Here is a 22,454-nt window from a genome sequence, read left to right on the forward strand (position 1 = left end):
AAAAAAAAAAAAAAAAAAAAAAAAAGAATATATTTTATATTGTGTGGTTTCTAACACAATTAAAAAAAACAGAAATGTGCTATCAAGCCATGAAAAGACACAGAGGAAACTTAAATGCATATTAGTAAAGAAAACAAGCTAATCTGAAAAGGCTACATACTGTGTAATTTCAAATGACATTCTGGAAAGGGCAAGACTATAGAGACAGTAAAAAAGATCGGTGGTTGCCAAGGATTAAGGGAAGGGAGGATTGAATAGGCAGAGTACAGAGAATTTTTAGGACAGTGAGACTATTCTGTATGATACTGTAATGATTGATACGCATCATTACACATTTTTCAAAATCCATAGAATATACAAAACCAAGAAAGAGTAAATTATAGACTCTTGGTGATAATGATGTGTCATTGCAGGTTTATCAATAATAAATGAACCACTCTGGTGCAGGATGTTGATAGTGGGGGAAGCTGTGTGTGTGGGGTTAGGAGGAACAGTATAGAAATTCTCAGTACTTTCCATACTCAATTTTACAGTGAATGCACTGAAAAGGAAGGAAGGATGGAAGGAAGGGAGGGAGGGAGAGAGAGAGGAGGGGAGGGAGGGAGGGGAATGGGGAATGTAAATGGGAGAGGAAAGAAGGAGAGGGAGGTGAGGGAGGCAGGCCTCTTTGAAAATGACACTAGAATAGAGACCACAGTGAGCACTGACTCTTAGGAAGCTCTGGGCAAAGAGCATTCCAGACAAAGTAGACACCAGTGCAAAAACAAGTTTATTACTGTGTCCGTGGAATAGCATGGGGCCCAGTGTGGCTGGGACAAAACAAAAGTGAAAAGTTGTAGGAGATAAAGTCTAAGAGACAGGCAGAGGCTGGATCACAAAGACTTGTTTGTCAAATTAAGGAGTCATTCTGTTCACATCAGTTTTCTCAATAAATGTAGTCATATACATCTGGAATAAAGACTATTTTTAAATGCTTTTCTAAGTATGTTAACACATTAAATATGGACATATGTATAGAAAGTACACTTGAAAGAATAAAGAAAAACCAATACATACAATTTAACACTTTTACTGAATCCCTACTGCTAATCAGACACTGTACAAGATACTAAAGACACAGAATATGAACAGTAGATGACAGTCTATAGAGGGGTTTGATAATAAAAAGGGTGAAAATGAAGGAAATCTTCTTATATTAAAACTAGGGCTTCTCTTTCAAATTTGAAAAAGACAAATTTAGGTTACAAAACGAAGTTCTGTTTTATGAAATAATTCATAAAATTCCATTCTAACAGACTGTACAGACTGTAAACAGGAATCATTCAAATGTTTTAAATTCATCAACGATGCATTTATAATAGGATAACATTGTTATACTGCAGTCTTTTACCTTTGTCAGTTTCATCTCTTCCTACTATGTATGTTTCCCCCAAACAATATATTTTCTCCACCTTCCCAAAATTGAACCCTTAAAACAATCAGCTTACATTTTTTCCCTTAAGTGTTTTAGAACTTTTCTTAAATCTACAGCAATGATGAATCTGAACAAATACTAACAATAGCAATCTAAGAATTATAGTTTTACAATCACCAGATTTTCCTCTATTTTTGTAAATTCTTGGTTGTCAACCACCCAACTTCCTTCAGGGGCAATATGATTTCTAATGGCTCTGGGTTCAGGCTTATTCCTTCATATATTTGCTACAATTATTCCCCCTTATTTAGTATTAAAACAACTGAGTTAACACCATTTGATATCTTCATAAAGATTACTAAAACTGATAAAAGAGGCCAGTCACAGTGGCTCATGCCTGTAATCCCAGCACTTTGGGAGGCTGAGGTGAGCAGATCACTTGAGCCCAGGAGTTTGAGGCTGCAGTGAGCCACGACAGCACCACAGCAATCCAGACCATGTGACAGAGTGAGAGACCCTGCCTCAAAAAAAAAAAAGGCTGGCACGGTGGCTCACTCCTGCAATCCCAGGCAGGCAGATCACTTGAGGCCAGGAGTTTGAGACCAGTCACGCCAACATGGTGAAATGCCATCTCTACTAAAAATAAAAAAATTAGCCAGGAGTGGTGGCACATGTCTGTAATCCCAGCTAATTGGGAGGCTGAGGCATGAGAATCCCTTGAACCTTAAAGGCAGAAGTTGTACTGAGCTGAGATCGTGCCACTGCACTCCAGCCTGTACAACAGAGGGAGACTGTCTTTGTTTTTTTGAGATGGAGTTTCACTCTGTTGCCTTGGCTGGAGTGCAGTGGCGTGATCTTGACTCACTGCAACCTCCACCTCCTGGGTTCAAGGATTTCTTCTGTCTCAGCTTTTCAAGCAGCTGGGACCACAGGCGCATGCCACCACGCCCAGCTAACTTTTTGTATTTTTAGTAAAGATGAGGTTTCACCATGTTAGCCAGGATGGTCTCGATCTCCAGACCTTGTGATCCCCCTGCCTCAGCCTCCCAAAGTGCTGGGATTACAGGCGTGTGCCCCTGTGCCCTGCCGAGACTCTGTCTTAATAAAAAACAACAACTGATAAACTAAACAAACTTATTTTAAAAGGGTTTTAAACTCTTGGGTAAGTATTTTGCCACTTTGTTCCTAATTCCAAATTATACTTAATATTATAAAATATAAATGTGAGCTATGGTTGCTTGCCTTACAAGAAGAAAGTACTACTGGAAACTTTAAGGCAGTGGTTAAAACTGTTTCTTAGAACTCTTTTCAAAGGAACTTTTAACATGGTCAAATATTTTAAATTTAAATACAAAATATATTTTAAGAATATATTTGCACTCTTTAAAAATTTGTTATGAACACACACACATCATGTTTTCTTGTACTGTCAGTATATTATTGGACAAAACTGGAAAAAATAGGCTCTTTGCTTACATTACAACTTCTGGTAAAGAGTTTTAATTGGGAATATCGCAGCTCTATGTTGGTCTTTCTAAAATTAGATTTGAAGACGTCTGCTCATGTAAAATTATACAAAAAAGAACACTATTACATCACACTTGTGGAACATTACACATTAGCTTAGACTGAGCCCAGCCATATAAGCTTGACATACACTATTTTCAAAACTAACGGTAATGTAATAATAACACCTCAGAGTTTCAGTGTTTATTTTAAAAGCAGGGTACTTTTCCTAACATGTTTATGAGAAATGCAAGCAGTTGTTAGATATCCTTTATTTCAACTTTGAGCCAATACTTCCAATCTCTCTTTAAGAATCCTGATCAGGCCGGGCGTGGTGGCTCAAGCCTGTAATCCCAGCATTTTGGGAGGCCGAGACGGGCGGATCACGAGGTCAGCAGACGGGCGGATCACGAGGTCAGGAGATTGAGACCATCCTGGCTAACACAGTGAAACCCCGTCTCTACTAAAAAAAACACAAAAACTAGCCGGGCGAGGTGGCGGGCGCCTGTAGTCCCACCTCCTCGGGAGGCTGAGGCAGGAGAATGGCGTAAACCCGGGAGGCAGAGCTTGCAGTGAGCTGAGATCCGGCCACTGCACTCCAGTCGGGCGACAGAGCGAGACTCCGCCTCGAAAAAAAAAAAAAAAAAAGAATAAAAAGAATCCTGATCAGTGTAATGGGAATGTATTCTAAGACTGCGAGATGGACTTAAACCAAATGCTGATAACATTTGTAAGCATTTTTATTTTTTTTCTTTCTTAACTTTTTGAGATGCAGTCTTCCTATATCACACCCAGATTGGTCTTGAACTCTTAGGCTCAAGAAATCCTCCTGCCTTAGTCTCCTGAGTACCTGGAATTACAGCTGCGAACCACTGTGACTGGCTGCAAACAGTTTTCTTTTCTTTCTTTCTTTCTTTTTTTTTGTAACAGGGTCTCACTCTGTTGTCCAGGCTGGAATGTAGTGGCGTGATCTTGGCTCACAGCAACCTCTGCCTCCCGGGCTCAAGCGATCCTCTGACCTCAGCCTCCCAAGTAGCTGGGACTATGGGCGTGTGCCACAACGTCCAGCCAATGTTTTGTACTTTTTGTAGAGACAGGGTTTTGCCATGTTGCCCAGGCTAGTCTCACCCTTGGGCTCAAGCGATCCGCCTGCCTTGGCCTCCCAAAGTGCTGGGATTACAGGCATGAGCCACCATGCCTGGTGCCTGCAAACACGAAAACTAAGATTTTCTCATTTCAATCAAGATTTTCTCAGGACTAGGCAACAAAAGTAAGATGAATCTGGAGGTTGATATCAGACTGCAACTATCATCCACAGTCCCTAATTTTAACTTTTTAATCAAAACAGCTTCATGATTTCAGTAAGAAATGATATAAATTTCATAAATACATGATATAAATTGAACTTTATCACTTTATACTTATCATGTACTGGTTTTATATACTGGAAGGTGGATAAGATTTCATTTGAAAAGAGGTTTCTATTGCTAAAATGTTTAAATATCACTGTTTTAAGGTACAAATTTCCCTGATAAAATTTAAATGACTTAGAATACAAATTTGGCTTTAGCTGTAGATTTCCTTTCTTCTCCTTCTCCTTTTTTTTTTTTTTTTTTTTTGAAAAGGCGAGGTCTCGCTCTGTCGCCAGGCTGGCCAGTGCGAGTGGTGTGATCTCGGCTCACTGCAAGCTCTGCTCCTGGGTTCACGCCTTCTCCTGCCTCAGGGTCCCCAGTAGTAGAGACTACCGGCGCCGCCCACCATGTTTTTGTATTTTTTTTTAGTAGAGATGGAGTTTTACCATGTTAGCCAGGATGGTCTCGATCTCCTGACCTTGAGATCCGCCTGCCTCGGCCTCCCAAAGTGCTGGGATTACAGGCGTGAGCCACCGCGCCCGGCCTCTTATTATTATTTTTTGAGGCAGAATCTCCCTCTGCCGCCCAGGATGGAGTGCAGTGACGCAATCTCGGCTCACTGCAACCTCTGCCTCCCTGGTTCAAGCAATTCTCATGCCTCAACCTCCTGAGTAGCTGGGACTACGGGTACGTGCCGTTACGCTCAGCCAATTTTTGTATTTTTAGTAGAGATGGGGTTTTGCCATGTTGGACAGCTGGTCTCGAACACTTGAGAGTGACCCACCCACCCTGGCCTCCCAAAGTGCTGGGATTACAGCTATGAGCCACCACATCTGGCCTAGATTTCGTATCTTATGATATGAGGCAACGTAAATTGTTGATTCTTCTTCTTTCTTTTTTTTATGAGACAGAGTCTCGCACTGTCACCAGGCTAGAGTATAGTGGCGGGATTCCAGCTCACTGCAACTTCCTCCTCCTGGGTTCAAGTGATTCTGCGGCCTCAGCCTCACGAGTAGCTAGGACTACAGGCGCGCACCACCCTGCCCAGCTAATTTTTTTTGTATTTTTAGTAGAGATGGGGTTTCACCATGTTGGCAAGCATGGTCTCCATTTTCTGACCTTGTGAACTGCCCGCCTCGGCCTCCCAAAGTGCTGGGATTACAGGTGTGAGCCACCACGCCCAGCCAACTTGTTGATTTTTCAAATTCTATTAGGACTAGATTATCTGAACACTAAATTCAAGAAATTTTGCAAGACTGAAATGAGTTATGCTTTCTATTTGCAAATTTGATACTGGTGAAAGTATGTTAAAAAGGTTGCTCTGAAAGTAAATGTGAAGATTCCAACGATGTCTCTTTCTTCCCTGGCTAATACTTCCTTCCACTCTAAGAAGCCAATTCCTTCTTGCCTTTGCCAAGTAAAGGAAGAATACTGACGAAAATGAAGCTCCGCTTGCTTTTTTCCAGCACCAATAATTTTGAGCCTAGTGATACCTCCTACATTGCAGAACAGGATCTCTAAAGAACATGTCAAGAAATGTGGATACTGAAACTATCAAATAGCAAAACTTGTCCTAATGACATACCATATACATCATTTGTTCAACTTTCTCCTGAACATAACTTATTATAAAATATAAATAAAACTAGGAAAGATACATCAATGACAAATTCACCTGGAAGTCAATTTTCAAGAAAACACTAGGTTTGATCTGTCATGGAATGAGAAAAAAAGGGAAAATACTGAGAAAAAAAATGAGAAGAAAAGGAAAAAAAATGAGAAAAAAAGGAACAAATCTGGCTGTGAGCTAAAATGGATTTCATATTTTAAAGAGGTACAAAAAAGGAAAACAAAGAATATGTAATACAGACTGACCACATGTGGCCTGCAAAGTCTAAAGTGTTTACTATCTAATCCTTTACAGAAAAATGCTGCCAGCTACTAATAGAGACCAATGTATATATTTAAACTTTAAAATTATATACTTTTACAAGAATTGTGTTTATTACCTGTTCATAATTTAAACGTTGAATTTCTGAAATTTCTTTTGGCTTTGCATCAAGCATGTAATCTCCTGTAAAAAAAAGAATTGTAAAATTGCCTTTTAAAAACTTTTTTTTCTGATTACAAAAGTAATAGATCTTAATTATAAATGTTAAAACACTGTAGTTAGAGCTGACATATAAAGTTGACTCACCAATCCTACCCAGAGAAAATCAATGTTAACTTTTCCTATCACCTCAAATATTTTTTCAATGTATATATTATAGTGCTTTTGAACTTTTTACTTCCATTTTATAATATATTTCAGCAGCATTCCACGTTACTATGTATAAAGGTCCCAAAGGTTGTACCAAATTTCATTGCTGTCAACAATATAACTATTTCTGATTACCTCACTAACAATGGGTATTATCAGTCTTCTAAATGTTTGCAACCCTAAGAAGTAAAAAAAAAAATTTTGGCATCTGGCCGGGTTGGGTGGCACAGGCCTGTAATCCCAGCACTTTGGGAGGCCGAGGTGGGTGGATCACCTGAGGTCAGGAGTTCAGCCTGGCCAACATGGTGAAACCCCAACTCTACTAAAAATACAAAAATTAGCCGGGCATGGTGGCGGGCACCTGTAATCCCAGCTACTTGGGAAGCTGAGGCAGGAGAATCGCTTGAACCTGGGAGGCAGAGGATGCAGTGAGCTGAGATCATGCCACTGTGTTCCAGCCTGGGCAACAGAGTGAGACTCTGTCTCAAAATAAATTTTTTTTTTTGCATTTAAAAGATGGTATTTTATATATGAGTGTTTATTTGGTATCACCTTTTAAATATACGTATAACCTTTTAGTGTATGTGGCAACTTTTAATATATGTAGAACCTTCTAAAAATATGGATCATAATTTTAATACTTTTAAATCTATGTATTATCTTTCAAATTATGTATTAACTGTATGTACATACTTTTTTCCTTTGAATTATCTACCTATATAATTTTCTTTTTTCTTTTTTTTTTCTTTTTTAAGAGATGGGGTTTTGCCATGTTGCAGCCTCCCAAAGTGTTGGGATCACAGACATGAGCCACTGTGCCTGGCCTATCTTTTCTTATTGAACTGTAAAAGCTAAACTGGGCTGGGCATGGTGGCTCATGCCTCTAATCCCAGTGCTTTGGGAGGCCAAGGAGGGTGGATCACTTGAGGTTAGGAGTTCAAGACCAGCCTGGCCAATATGGTGAAACCCTGTTTCTACTAAAAATACAAAAATTAGCCAGGCGTGGTGGTGTGCACCTGTAGTCCCAACTACTCAGAAGGCTGAGGCAGGAGAATTGCTTGAACCTGGGAAGTGGAGGTTGCAGTGAGCCAAGATTGTACCACTGTACTCCAGCCTGGGTGATGGAGCCAGACTCTGTCTCAAAACAAAACAAATTTTATTTTTTAAAATCTTGTCAACTGGTTAATCTGTCTCTACCCTTCCAGACAACTAGTTAACTGATTTTTTGTGAGATCTAGACTTAGTGATGTAACTGAGACTGCACATTTTCGAAGACTTTTTTTTTTTTTTTTTTTTGAGACGGAGTCTTACTCTGTTGCCCAGGCTGGAGTGCAGTGGCGTGATCACAACTTGCTGCAACCTTAACCTCCCTAGGCTCAGGTGATCCTCTCACCTCAGCTACCTGAGTAGCGGGGACTACAGGCATGCACCACCACATCTGGCTAATCGTATAAAATAAATAAATAAATAAAGCTAAACTGGATGCAGAAAAATGAGCAAAACTTGGAAAGGCAATGAAAGAAAAAGCATCTTTTGAGAGGAAGAATGAATGGAGAAAATACATATAAGAAAGATCATGTCACATGGACAACTTATAAGAAGATTTAATACAAAAGATTTATATTGCACAGTAGTGGCAAACACGGTTGAATGAGTCAACTTGAACAGATTTTAGAAAATCCTAAATAATATGCTGATAAGTTTGGCTGGCTGTAAAAGATCACACGGATCTTTATACTATATTAAGTAGAGGAGTGAAGGATGAAATTGATGCTTTAGGAAAAGCACACTGATATGTAGGCTAATTTAGAGAACAAAGAATGATACAGTTTGCAGGTAAATCAGGTTGTGAAGTATCAGTATATAGAAACAGAAAAAATTTCAAGGAAAGAATTAATATAACCTTGCTACTAATGGGATATTCTAGATAAACAGAAAACAAGAAACCTAAATTTGATAGCTACTTTAGGCCAAAAAAGTGGAAGAGAGGGTTTAGCATAAGTTTACTAGCTTATACCAGGTGAACATTTGGAAAAAAGGTAATACAGGCAACTCTGGGAGAAATTAAAATGCTTCAACATTGACCTGTCTTTATAGCATATTTGTATTCAAAAGATAAAATAATTTTTTTAAAGTCAGAAAATGCCACCATCTCTACTATTTTCCTTACTTTATACTATGCCAGTCTTATCTTCATACTAACAATTTCAGATGGCTGAAGTCACAATATACATTCCAGTTCATGTTGAGTTTCATATTCCTGCTCATTTCCTGCCTTCTCCCTCCATCTCTTCCCCACCTTACTTTATTACGCTTCCTAACACTTCCTGGGTATAATGTTTCTTTCTCTATGCCAAAGCCCTCCAAAAAGCCATGTCCATGTCTGGCGCTGCTCTCATATTCTAGAAACAGAAATTTCCAGATTGAAATTCACCACTTCTCTTCTAACCTTTGCCAATCAAAATTCCCATTTCCTTGGGGTACTTCAGCTAGGCATTAGGAAAGCAATTAATAGTTTCCCTTACAATCCCTCTACTAGTGTTTGCTTTTTAACTAAAAAACATCTTTTTTCTCCAGAGAAATGGAGTAATCTCAACAGGAGAACATCTAAATAGCTTAGAAAAGTAAACAATTTGTTCTGGCACGATTGGCCCTGAGTAAAGTTTATTTTTGGTGAGGCAGAGCCTTCAGAATTTATTTGCCTACGCCGTTCTTGTTCACTTCTCCCCCATACCCTATTAAAATATTACTTTTACACTGTCACTAATAGCTAAGTCCTCTCACCAGTGATTCCCAAACCTCTTTAGCTACACCAGGTCTAGCTATTTCCCCACTAATTTTTCTTTTTCCTTATTATCTGTCCTATGTTCTGCTTCCTCAGGGCTTTGCTGGCTAAGAGTTAGATAAATTTTAACATACCAAGATGTTAACTATTTCTTTTATTACTCTTTCCAAGAAAAATACCATGCTGACATTTCCGTGGTTAGAGTACACTTACGCAGCCACATTAACGACATGTTGACACCTCCAAATAACTAGCTTACAGTACATACTCAGTAAATATTTACTGGATTGCTGGGCGCAGTGGCTCATGCCTGTAATCCCAGCACTTTGGGAGGCTAAGGCAGGCGGATCACCTGAGGTCAGGAGTTTGAAACCAGCCTGGCCAAGATGATGAAACCCCATCTCTACTAAAAATACAAAAATTAGCTGGGTGTGGTGGCAGGTGCTTGTAATTCCAGCTACTTGGGAGGCTGAGGCGAGATAATCGCTTGAACCCGGCAGGCGGAGGTTGCAGCGAGCCAAGATTGGGCCATTGCACTCTAGCCTGGGGGACAAGAGTGAAATTCCATCTCAAAAAAAAGAAAAAAATTTTGCTGGATTAAAAAAGGCAAGAAAAGGGCTGGGTGTGTGACTTACGCCTGTAGTCCCAGCACTTTGAGAGGGCAAGGTGGGTGGATTACAAGGTCAGCAGTTCAAGACCAACCTGGCCAACATGGTGAAACCCCATCTCTACTAAAAAAAAAAAAAAAAAAATGCAAAAATTAGCTGGGTGTGGTGGCGGGCGTCTGTAATCCCAGCTGCTTAGGTGGCTGAGGCAGGAGAACTGCTTGAGCCTGGGAGGCGGAGGTTGTAGTGAGCCAAGATCGCACCATTGTACTCCAGCCTGGGCGAAAGAGCAAGACTCAGTCTCAGGAAAAAAAGAAAAGAAAAGAAAAGAAAAGAAAAGAAAAGAAAAGAAAGAAAACACAAGTAGAGGAAATTTCAAACACCAAAAATACTTTGGGATGATAGAGGGGTAAGAGGGATATATTTTTGAGTATATGAGCTTTTCCGCATTCTTTAAATCATAGAAGGTGCCCAGATGGAGACAGCACATTAACCCCTCTAAACATTGGTTTCCTCATCTGTAAAACAGAGGCATTACAATTTTGTGATGGCTTTATTTTTGCACCAATCTCATCCTTTGTACTATTAGTACTTCTGCACTTATGGCTCTGCTCATCGGTTCTCTGCCACCACAACTGTATTTCTTCATTTGCAGAACTCACAGCAAAAGAGCTCATTTTGTCTCAGAAGGTACTCAGACAAAGTCAAGCAGAGTGCTAGTGATAATGAGCAGGGAAGAGGTTAGGTAAATGGCATCAACTTGTGATAGCACAGAAAGTAGAGCCAAAATGAAGGTAAGAGCTATGGAGTGGCAGCACAGTTTAACACTGTCCAATCGAAATATAATGCAAGCCACAAATTTGAGCTCAAATGTAATTTTAAATTTTCTAGTAGCCACATTAATAAAGGTCAAAATAAATAGGTAAAATTAGTGTTTTTTTTTTTTTTTTTTTTTTTGAGATAGGGTCTCACTTTGTCACCCAGGCTGGAGTACAGTGGCACAAACATGGCTCACTGCAGCCTTGAACTTCCAGGCTCAAGTGATCCTCCTGCCTCAACCTCCTGAGTAGCAGGGACTACAGGTAAGCATTATTACACATGGCTAATTTTTAAATTCTTTGTAAAGACAGGGTTTTGCCATGTTGCCCAGGCTGGTCTTGAACTCCTGAGCTCAAGTGATCTACCTGCCTCAGTCTCCTGAAGTGCTGGGATGAAAGCCATGAACCATCACACCTGGCCAAAATTAATCTTAGTAACATATTTTATTTAACCTAGTATATGAAAATTTCAACAATCAATATTTTAAAATTACTGATACTCTTTTTTAACCAAGTCTTTGAAATCCGGTGTATATTTTACATTTACAGAACATCTCAATTCATACTGGCCACATTTCAAGTACTCGATAGCCGCATGTACCTACCGGCTACTATATTCTTCAGTGCAGGTTTGGGTGATATATGGTAATGACCTAACAAAGAATAATAAATTAGTCCAATTTGACTCAATCTGCCTTATACAATTCCATCTGAGAACAAGGAAAGTACGGTGGAGAGTGGATGGATATGGAAGAGCTGGATAGGAAACAGGGCCAGAAATATATGTAACTCATTACTTAAATTATATATAGTTATATAAAATGGCCAGGTGCGGTGGCTAATGCCTATAATCCCAGCACTTTGGGAGGCCAAGGCAGGTGGATCACTTGAAGCCAGGAATTCAAGATGACCCCAGCCAACACCGGGAAACCCCATCTCTACTAAAAATACAAAAATTAGCCAGGCATGCTGGCGGGCACCCGTAATCCCAGCTACTCGTGAGGCTGAGGCAGGAGAATTGCTTGAACCTGGGAGGCAGAGGTTGCAGTGAGCAAGATCATGCCACTGCACTCCAGCTTGGGCAACAGAGAACCAGTTTCAAAAAACAAAACAAAATAAAACTACATTTAACTTTTTATTATCCCATTTAGGAAACTAAAATAGATTAAGCATCCTATTACAGTAAATTCAAACTTCCTGCCTGGCTCAAAAGACTCTCTTGCCACAATCTACTTAGTCCAATCTCTATTTCTCTAACTATATAACATGCAGATTTACCAAGTATAGTCAAATTAGACTCATACACTGTTCCTTCAATATGCCTTACATATTTCCACCTCTAGCTTGAGCTTAAGATAGTTTCCACCTAGCCCTCAACCTTTCCTATTCTTTACAACAGCATAGATTCTAACTATCCTTCAAAGCGCAATACAAGTCACATGTTCTCCTTTAAGCCTTTTCTACTCCTTACCCACTTCCCATACCCATTTGTACCCAAACTTCTCAAAAGTTTTCTGCCCTTGAGGCTCCACTTCCTTACCTCCCAGACACTCTTCAACTCACCACTCCATTTCCATCTCATCACTGCAGTGACACGGTTTGATGAAGGTCACAATAACCTTCACACTGCCAAGTCATAATGGGAGTATTCTCCAGTATTCAATACCCTTTCTCTTTTCTTCTAACAATCTTCACCTTCTGTGGGCTTCATTCTACCACTCTCTCCTGGCTTTTCTCCTATCTTACTACCAGCTACTTCTTCACTATTTCTCTGTCCTCTACTTCATTCATTTGAGCAGAGGTGATGTTGCACCTAAAGGAGCAAAAACTGGTTCTTGGTGCAGGAAGGAGGGTGGAAAAAAAAAAAAAAAAACTTAGATAGTATATGGTTTATAGCCTTCAAAGGGCCACAGTACAAAAAAAACCCATACAATAGACCCACACAAAATGGCTCAAGCCTGTAATGCCAGCACTTTGGGAGGCCGAGGTGGGCAGATCACGAGGTCAGGAGATGGAGACCATCCTGGCTAACATGGTGAAACCCCGTCTCTACTAAAAATACAAAAAATTAGCTGGGCCTGTTGGCAGATGCCTGTAGTCACAACTACTCGAGAGGCTGAGGCAGGAGAATGGCATGAACCGGGAGGTGGAGCTTGCAATGAGCTGAGATCTGGCCACTGCACTCCAGCCCGGGCAACAGAGTGAGACTCTGTCTCAAGAAAAACAAAACAAAAACAAAAAAACAAAAAAACACATACAATATATCTACAGCATGAAAATGTCCTGAAGTGAGCCATTAGGACAAAAGTGTCTATAAAGGCTCCTCAGAATGGCAATAATGAAAAGAAAGTTGAAACACTGCTCCACCTAATCTCTACACGCTGGGAAACTTCAAGGGAGAATCCTGGACCCTCTTCTTTTCTCTATTATCTTATCAACTTCCCCAGATTTAAATACCATTTTTATACTGATGACTTCTAAATTCTTATGTCAAATTTCAGTGTTCTCTGGAACTCATAGTCTGCCATTAGCAAATTCCCTAGGCATTCAACTTCTCTGAATGTTCCCTTCACCTTACTATCTGAGTATCTGGCTCTGTCTTGATGACAATGCAGTTCTCTTAAGTGATAGTTCTGTTCTCTCTCATACTTCTTTTACCAGTGAGCCTCAAAGTGGAATAGGAACCCACTTGTTGAAAGTAAGAGGGAAGGTATAAAATAATTGCCTAGAGAAATGGGAGAGTGAATGGATTAGAGAGCTGCGGTATGATTTTGGGGGTGTTACCTTTGAGGTTATTCTCTCCCCACTTCCTCCCTAAACTCCTCAGTTTTAAAACTTAGATAATTCTACCCATTATCTACCCACCTTGTTGCAGTTACCTACTGACCTTCAGGCCAATACCCTTTATTCTTAGCTCCTTTCTCCAACACAAATCCCATAATTTTTGGTAATTTCAATAAGCATGGGGATGTCTCTTCCAATACCCTGCCTCTCTGTTCCTTGACCTCTTCTCCAACGAAAATATTTTATTCTTAAAACACACACACACACACACCCAGAAAAACAACCTTTTATTCTACTTTATCTCAGAAACTCATTTCCCATGGTAATACAGTTTCATTATTACCAAAAATTCCTCAGCTCTATCAGGAATCAAGACTTACAATCCATTAATCTCATTACATTTTCCTTCAACACACTTACATCATTTCCTCTTTATGCAGCTTAAATTCTATGGCCCATGATTATAATCACTCTCTATACACACCTTCATACCTTAGATTACTCCCCTCCTCCCCCACCGCACAATCCTGGCCCCACCACTGGCAACATATAGAGCAACATACCCTAGATTATTTCGTCAACACACTCATCAGGCAAAAATTCAGCTCTGGTTAAATCCTGGCCTCTCATTATTCAGACCTGGACTCGTGCAGCTGAACATCACTGAGAAAACATAACACCATCCTGGCTGGTTTCACTAACCTCAAAGGTAACACCCCAAAATCATACCACAGCTCTCTAATCCATTCACTCTCCCATTTCTCTAGGCATTTATTTTACACCTTCCCTCTTACTTTCAACAACTCCTCCCTCATCCTCACTCCCAACTGATGACTTTGTTTCCTATTTCATTGAGAAAATAGAAGCACTCAAGAGACTAGCTACAACCACATCCAACCACTTACCTGCACCTATTTGTAATACGTTCTGTCTTTCCTCCTATTACCATGGATGAACTATCTAAGGCTAATTTTTCTATTTGTATAAAGTACTTTCTGCAGCTCCTTTTCTCTAGTTTTCTCTTTTATAAAATGGCTTTGAGGTATAATCTATATCCCATACAACCTACCCACTTAAAATGTACAATTCAATTATTTTTTGTAATATATTCACAGGATTATGAAACTATCATCATGATCTAATTTTATTATTCATTGACTGATTGATTGAGACAGAGTCTCACTGTCGCCCAGGCTGGAGTGCAGTGGTGTTATCTCTGCTCACTGCAACCTCTGACTGCTGGGTTCAAGCGATTCTTCTGTCTCAGCCTCACAAGTAGCTGGGACTACAGGCATGCGCCACCACACCCGGCTAATTCTTTGTATTTTTAGTAGAGGCGGGGTTTCGCCATGTTGCCCAGGCTGGTGTTGAACTCCTGAGCTCAAGTGAACCACCCACCTCAATCACCCAAAGTGCTGGGATTACAGGTGTGAGCCACCGTGCAGTTCCATTTTGGTCCTCCGTAAAAGAAACCCTGTACCCATTAGCAGTCAACCCCCATTTCACCCCATCTCTTCCCCAACCCTAAGCAACCACTAACCTACTTTCTGTCTCTATAAATTTGCCTATTCGAGTTTTTTTTAATTTTCATTTTTTAGAGATAAGGTTCTTGCTCTCTCACCCAGGCTGGAATGCAGTGGTATGGTCATAGCTCATTGCAGTCTCAAACTCCTGGGTTCAAGTGATCATCCCACCTCAGCCTCTCAGACTCCCAAGTAGCTGGGACCATAGGCATGCACCACCAGCCTGGCTAATGTTTCATATAAATGGAATCATACGCTCTTTTGTGACTTTGCCTCTTTCACTTAAATGTTTTAGGTTTCATCCATGTTATAGCATGTATTCATATTTCATACCTTTTTATGGCTGAATAATATTCCATTGTACAAATTTACATTTGTTTATCTGCTCATCAGGTGATAGACATTTCGGTTGTTTCCATTTTTTGACCACTATGAATAATGCTGCTTTAAACATATATATACATATATATTTTTTTTCCCTGAGACAGAGTCTTGCTCTGTTGCCCAGGCTGGACTGCAATGGCACGATCTCAGATCACTGCAACGTCCACCTCCTGGGTTCAAGTGATTCTTCTGCCTCGGCCTCCTGAGTAGCTGGAATTACAGGCACGTGCCACCACGCCTGGCTAATTTTTATGTTCTTAGTAGAGATGGGGTTTTACCACATTGGCCAGGCTGGTCTCAAACTCTTGACATTGTGATCCACCCGCCTTGGTCTCCCAAAATGCTGGGATTACAGGCGTAAGCCACAGTACCTAGCCCGAATATTTTTATACAAGTTGTATGGACATATGTTTTCACTTCTCTTGGGTAAATACTTGGAATGATGTTTCATGGTCATACGGTAATTCTCTTTAACTTTTTAAAGAATTGCCAAACTGCTTTTCAAAGTGGCTGTATTATTTTACATTTCTACTGGCTAGGTGTGAGGGTTTCCAGTTTTCTCTTGTTTCCAGTCAGGTTTTCATCCCATACTCTCATCAAGGTTACCAATTACCTTCTTATGGCTAAATAGTCAATGTTTAGTCTTCCTCCTGCTTGAGCTATTAGCAGCATTTGATTCAGCTCATCTCTCACTCTTCCTTGAAACATTTCTTCATTAGGATTCTAGGAAATCACAGCCTCCTATTTTTCTTCTACCTGGCTGAGCATGCTGGCTCTTTCTCCTTCCCCATCTTCTAATCACTGGCATATCTTGGACTCAGTCTACTGACCTTTTCTCTTCTATCTACTACATTCCTTCCCTTAATGATTTCACCCAATCTAACTACTGTTTATATATGTTGTCTGTAAATACATATTTACAGGCTAGACTTGTACTGTCTAATACAGTAGCCAGTAGCAATATGTGGCTATTAAATTTAATTTACATTATATAAAATTAAAAATTCAGTTCCTTGGTCACATTACACACACACACACACACACACACACAAACGCATACACACACACACAATTTTGAGATAAGGTCTTGCCCTGTTGCCCAGGGTAGAGTGCAGTGTTGTGATCTTGGCTCACTGCAGCCTCTGAATCTCGGGCTCAAGCAATCCTCCCACCTCAGCTTCCCAAGTAGCTGGGACTACAGGTGCACACCATCACGTCTGGCTAATTTTTGAATTTTTAAGTGGAGATGGGGTCTCACCATGTTGCCCAGGCTGGCCTCAAACTCCTGGGGTCAAGACAGGAGCTACATTTTAAGAGCCTGAGGGCCACATGCAGCTAGTGGCTACTAAACTGGACAGTACAAATACAGAACATTTCTATCATTACAGAAATTTTAATTGTATAGTGCTGATCCAGACCTCTCCTCTGAACTCAAGATATATATATATATCTATCTCAATAATTGCTTTCCTGATGGCTCCATTTTTTTTTGAGACGGAGTCTCATTCTGTCACTCAGGCTGGAGTGCACTGGCGCAATCTCTGCTCACTGCAACCTCCGCTGCCTGGGTTCACGCCATTCTCCTGCCTCAGCCTCCTCAGTAGTTGGGACTACAGGCGCCCGCCACCACACCCGGCTAATTTTTTGTATTTTTTTAGTGGAGACGGGGTTTCTTCGTGTTAGCCAGGATGGTCTCAATCTCCTGACCTCGTGATCCGCCTGCCTCAGTCTCCCAAAGTGCTGGGATTACAGGCGCGAGCCCCTGTGCCTGGCCTGATCGCTCTGTTTTGACGTAAATAAACATCTAAAACAAAATCCTGTAATTTCTCCCTAAAAACCTTGCCCCTTCCATTTTTTCCTATTTCAGTTTTCCTATTTCCATCCTTCTACTTGTTCAAACCAAAAACGATGAGATAACCCTTGACTCCACTTTCATTCTATATCCAACTTATCAGCAAATTCTGTCAACTCTCTATCCAGAATCTAACCGCTTCTTACAAATTTCACTTATTTTACCTTGGTTAAAGCCACCATCTGTTGCTAGTTGTAATAACTTCTTAAACGGTTTTCCCGCTTGTCCTTACCCCCCCAAGGTCTATTGTCAACATAACTGCTAGAGAATTTTTATTAAGTCCAAAGTTAGATCATGTCAGTCCTCTGTTCAAAATCCTCCAACAGCTTCCCAGCTTACTTATGGCAAAAACCAAAATTGCTGTTACATCCTTAGGGCCCCATATGATCTGACTGCATCAACTCTCTGATCTCATCTCCTACAACTCCCCTTTGTGTACTCCTTGGCAGTCATATTGGCTATTCCTCAAAATCACCCAGTATATTTCAGCCTTCCCCATAAAATATAACTTAGGAATCACTAACTTTGGGAAAAAAATAAAACTTAAAATAATAATAAAATTAAAAGAATCACTAAGCTAGCCTAAAAGAGGGATTTTCTTTTTAAGTCAATTTGCAGACATCTAGATATTCAGAGTAATCTACCCTTAACTATGAGGTCCCTAGCCAGTGAATGGGGATTAAATGATACGAATTATATTTTCTAAAAAGGGACTTCCTGCTGGGTGCAGTGGCTCATGCCTGTAATCCCAGCACTTTGAGAGGCCAAGGAGGGAGGATCACTTAAGCCCAGGAGTTCAAGACAAGCCTGGGCAACACAGTGAAATCTGATCTCTACAAAAATAAAACTTGACCAGGCACGGTGGCTCACGCCTGCAATCCCAGCACTTTGGGAGGCCGAGGTGGGCGGATCACCTGAGGTCAGGAGTTCAAGACCAGCCTGATCAACATGGAGAAACCCTGTCTCTACTAAAAACACAAAATTAGCCGGGTATGGTGACACATGCCTGTAATCCCAGCTACTCAGGAGGCTGAGGCAGGAGAATCACTTGAACCCAGGAGGTGGAGGCTGTGGTGAGCCGAGATCATGCCATTGCACTCCAGCCTGGGCAACAAGAGTGAAACTCTGTCTCAAAAAAAAAAAAAAACCCCAAAATCCAAAAATTAGCTGGGTGTGGCAGCATGTGCGTGTAGTCCCAGTTACTAGGGAGGCTGAGGTGGGAGGATCACCTGAGCCTAGGGAGGTCAAGATTGCAGCAAGTCATGATCACGCCACTGCACTCCAGCCTGGGCGACAGAGTAAGACTCTGTCTCAAAAGAAAAAAATTAAAAAAGAGTCTTCTAAAATTTGCAGTCTCAGTTATATCACTAAGTCTGTATCTCACAAAAAAAATGAGTTAACTACTTGTCTGGAAGGGTAGGGACAAATTAACCAGCTGACAAGATGTTTCTTTTTTTTTTTTTGAGAGGAGTCTCGCTCTGTCGCCCAGGCTGGAGTGCAGTGGTGCAATCTCGGCTCACTGCAAGCTACGCCTCCCGGGTTCACCCCATTCTCCTGCCTCAGCCTCCCAAGTAGCTGAGACATCAGGTGCCCCCCACCACGCCTGGCTAATTTTTTGTATTTTTTAGTAAAGACGGGGTTTCACTGTGTTAGCCAGGATGGTCTCAATCTCCTGACTTCATGATCTGCCCACTTTGGCCTCCCAAAGTTCTGGGATTACAGGCGTGAGCTACCGTGCCCGGCCCCAGGTGACAAGATTTTTAAAAAATAAAACTTGTTTTTGTTTTGAGATGGCGTCTCACTCCATCACCCTGGCTGGAGTGCAGTGGCATGATCTCAGCTCACTGCAACCTCCACCTCTTGAGTTTAAGCAATTCTCCCACCTCACCCTCCCGAATAGTTAGGACTTAGAGGTGCATGACACCACACCCAGCTAATTTTTGTAATTTTAGTAGACACAGGGTTTCACCATGTTGGCCAGGCTGGTCTCGAACTATTGACCTCAAGTGATCCACCCGCCTTGGCCTCCCAAAGTGCTGGGATTACAGGTGTAAGCCGCCATACCTGGCCTTAATAAAATTTAATTACTGGAAAACTGTAAGAATATGGATTAAGATTTCCTATTTGGTAATAGTATAAATACATAAATTCTTATTTGCCAGATTATAAAAGGCCACAATGTGATGTACAACTGCCTGCTCTCTAAACAAGTTCAACTCAATGTAGCCAGTCTACAAACTGTATTACTGGTCTGTTTTGAAATAAGCAGCTTAGAGAAGAATGCAATTCAATACATTACTTCCTTCAACAAGAAAATTTTCCTATAAAAAATTTCAGTTGAAATGAACAATGTGCTTACTAATGTAAATATTTTACATCCTAGGAGAAGATTCTATCTCACTGCAGACCGATAACTAACATTTCATAGACTGGCATAGGTCCATGAATCACACTTTCAGTAGCACTGCTCTAAATCACCTCCTTTGTCTTTAATTCAAGTCTACCGAATATTTTTGAACACTTTCTACATGCAATGTCAGCGATTCTGTGCCATCGCCCATTCTACAATTTATTGGTATTAAGATGTATCTTGTTTTCTAGATGTTACCTAAATTCCTTATGTGTATTACAGAATTTTAATGCTGGTCAGAAAGAAGACTATACCATCTAAGAACAGTAACATACTGATAAAAATTTTTAATTAGCAGATTCAAAACTGTAATTTTAAAATAGATTATATAATAGCACTTCAGAAAGGTGAGACTGGGTAATAAAACAGCTTTGAAAACGTTTGTTTTGAAAGAGATATAAAATCCACTTTTCAATACTAACCTAAATACTCCATCAGCTGCTCGGCAGTTATGATTTCCATCATCGGTGGAAGTTTCACCTGAAAAACAAAATATTATTTCTATAAAATTAAATGTTTTAGGTGACTAAAGTGTTTCTTGCAGTCAGAAACACAAATACTTATGTCTATATTATGGATCAACTATACTTATACATTAACATTCACATATATTAGAATCTTTATAGCCAGTCTTTTTTTTTTTTTTTTGAGATAGAGTCTCTCTCTGTTGCCCAGGCTGGAGTGCAGTGGCGCAATCTTGGCTCACTGCAAGCTCCGCCTCTCAGGTTCACGCCATTCTCCTGCCTCAGCCTCCTGAGTAGCTGGGAATACAGGCGCCCACCACCACGCCCGGCTAAGTTTTTTGTATTTTTAGTAGAGACGGGGCTCTACGTGTTAGCCAGGATGGTCTCGATCTCCTGACCTCATGATCCACCCGCCTCAGCCTCCCAAAGTGCTGGGATTAGAGGCATGAGCCACCATGCCTGGCCTATAACCAGTCTTTACTGTATTAGTCTATTTATTAGATTGATACAAAAGTAATTGTGGTTTTTGATATTAAAAGTAATGCAAAGCTTAAAAACAGGCAAAATTTATATTGTTTAGAGCTGCACACATAGGAGATAAAACTATTAAGAAGTAAAGAAATGGGCTGGGCACAGTAGCTCACGCCTCTAATCCCAACGCTTTCAGAGGCGAAGGTGGTCAGATCACTTGAGGTCAGTAGTTCGAGGCCAGCCTGGCCAACACGGTGAAACCTCTGGCCTGGGCAATGGAATAAAAAATAAAGAAAAGGAAAGAAATGGGCTGGGTATAGTAGCTCACGCCTGTAGTCCCAGCACTTTGGGAGGCTGAGGCAGGTAGATCACTTGAAGTTGGGAGTTCGAGACCAGCCCAGCCAACATGGTGAAACCCTCTCTCTACTAAAACTACAAAAATTAGCTGGCATGGTGGCGCATGCTTATAATTCCAGCTACTTGGGAGGCTGAGGCAGGAGAGTCACTTGGACCCAGGAGGTGGAGGTTGCAGTGAGCCAAGATTGTGCCATTGCACTCCAGCCTGGGTGACAAGAGTGAAACTCCATCTCAATAAAATATAAATTAGTAAGTAAAGAAACAGATGCTATAAAAAAATCAAGATTATGGTTATCCCTAGAGGTAATGGAAGGAGTCATAGTTGGAAAGGGGCTTTTAAGGGGATTCTGACGTGCTGACAATGCTCTATTCTTTGACCTTCTTGACCTGCAATGGTAGTTCCACTGACGTTTCCTTTATAATAATTTATTAAACTGGACATCTATTTTGTGTATTTTCTATGTGTCACATTTCACAATAAAAGTTTAAAAGTAAATAGATGCATTATAGTGATATTTAAACTAAAACCCCCAGAAAATCCATTAAAATTAATTCAGCTGCAACAACACATTAGTCTAAATTAATTTTTCAAATGCGTTGTCAAATGAATGACATAGATATTACAGTCAATGACTGCAAATACTTTAACTGACAGTCACGAGCACACTCCAGGGTATATTTACAGACTAGGAGAAAAAATAAATACTGCAGGATGGACACTCAAAGTAATTACTGTATCAATGATAGAAGAAAGTAACATTGTTAAAAATTCTTCAGCAATTATTTTGTGTTCAATTAAGGAAATCCTTTAAATCAGCGATTCTTCCAACAATTCCCCAAATGTTGAAAAGGTCCTCTAGGTGTTTATGTTATCAAACGTAATAATGCCACAATTTTGTTTTAATCAACAAGTAAAATAAGTTTTTTAAAAGACCCCTATAAAACAGAATGGTCTGAAGCCCTCTGTAAGCATACATGACAGTCAATAGTTACATTTAGTCATCTAGTAGATTTATTATTCAGTAAAAACCAAGAGATATCTTTGAGGTTTGATCATTTCATTCTAAATTATTTTTATTGTCTGTGAGTTTTTTTTTTTTTTTTAGACAGAGTCTCGCTCCGTCACCCAGGCTGGAGTGCAGTGGCACGANCCTCACCCGGCGGGTTTTTTTGTATTTGTTAGTAGAGACGGGGTTTCACCGTGTTAGGCAGGATGGTCTCGATCTCCTGACCTCGTGATCCGCCCGTCTCGGCCTCCCAAAGTGCTGCGATTACAGGCTGGAGCCACTGTGCCTGGCCATCTGTGACATTTTTAAATAATTTCAGGTCAGGCCCGGTGGCTCACACCTGTAATCCAGGAGGCTGAGGGGGGCAGATCACTTGATGTCAGGAGTACGAGACCAGCCTGGCCAACTTGGTGAAACACCGACTCTACTAAAAAAACACAAAAATTGGCCAGGTGTGGTGGC

General features: G+C 40.5%; 1 protein-coding gene across 2 annotated transcripts in view; it reads right to left on the reverse strand.

Moving 5' to 3' along the window:
- Positions 1-22,454, reverse strand: part of MINDY2 (MINDY lysine 48 deubiquitinase 2) — an 80,715-nt gene that overhangs the window by 42,963 nt on the left and 15,298 nt on the right. For both annotated transcript variants that reach the window (XM_017896373.1, XM_017896366.1), the window contains exons 2-3: positions 20,116-20,173; positions 6,282-6,346 (exon numbers count right to left, since the gene is read on the reverse strand). In XM_017896373.1, coding sequence (XP_017751862.1) covers positions 6,282-6,346; positions 20,116-20,173 — 123 coding nt within the window. The remainder of the gene's footprint in view (positions 1-6,281; positions 6,347-20,115; positions 20,174-22,454) is intronic.

This window comes from Rhinopithecus bieti, unplaced genomic scaffold (assembly GCF_001698545.2).
Source record: "Rhinopithecus bieti isolate Rb0 unplaced genomic scaffold, ASM169854v2 scaffold_947, whole genome shotgun sequence".
NCBI classification, from domain to species: Eukaryota; Metazoa; Chordata; class Mammalia; order Primates; family Cercopithecidae; genus Rhinopithecus; species Rhinopithecus bieti.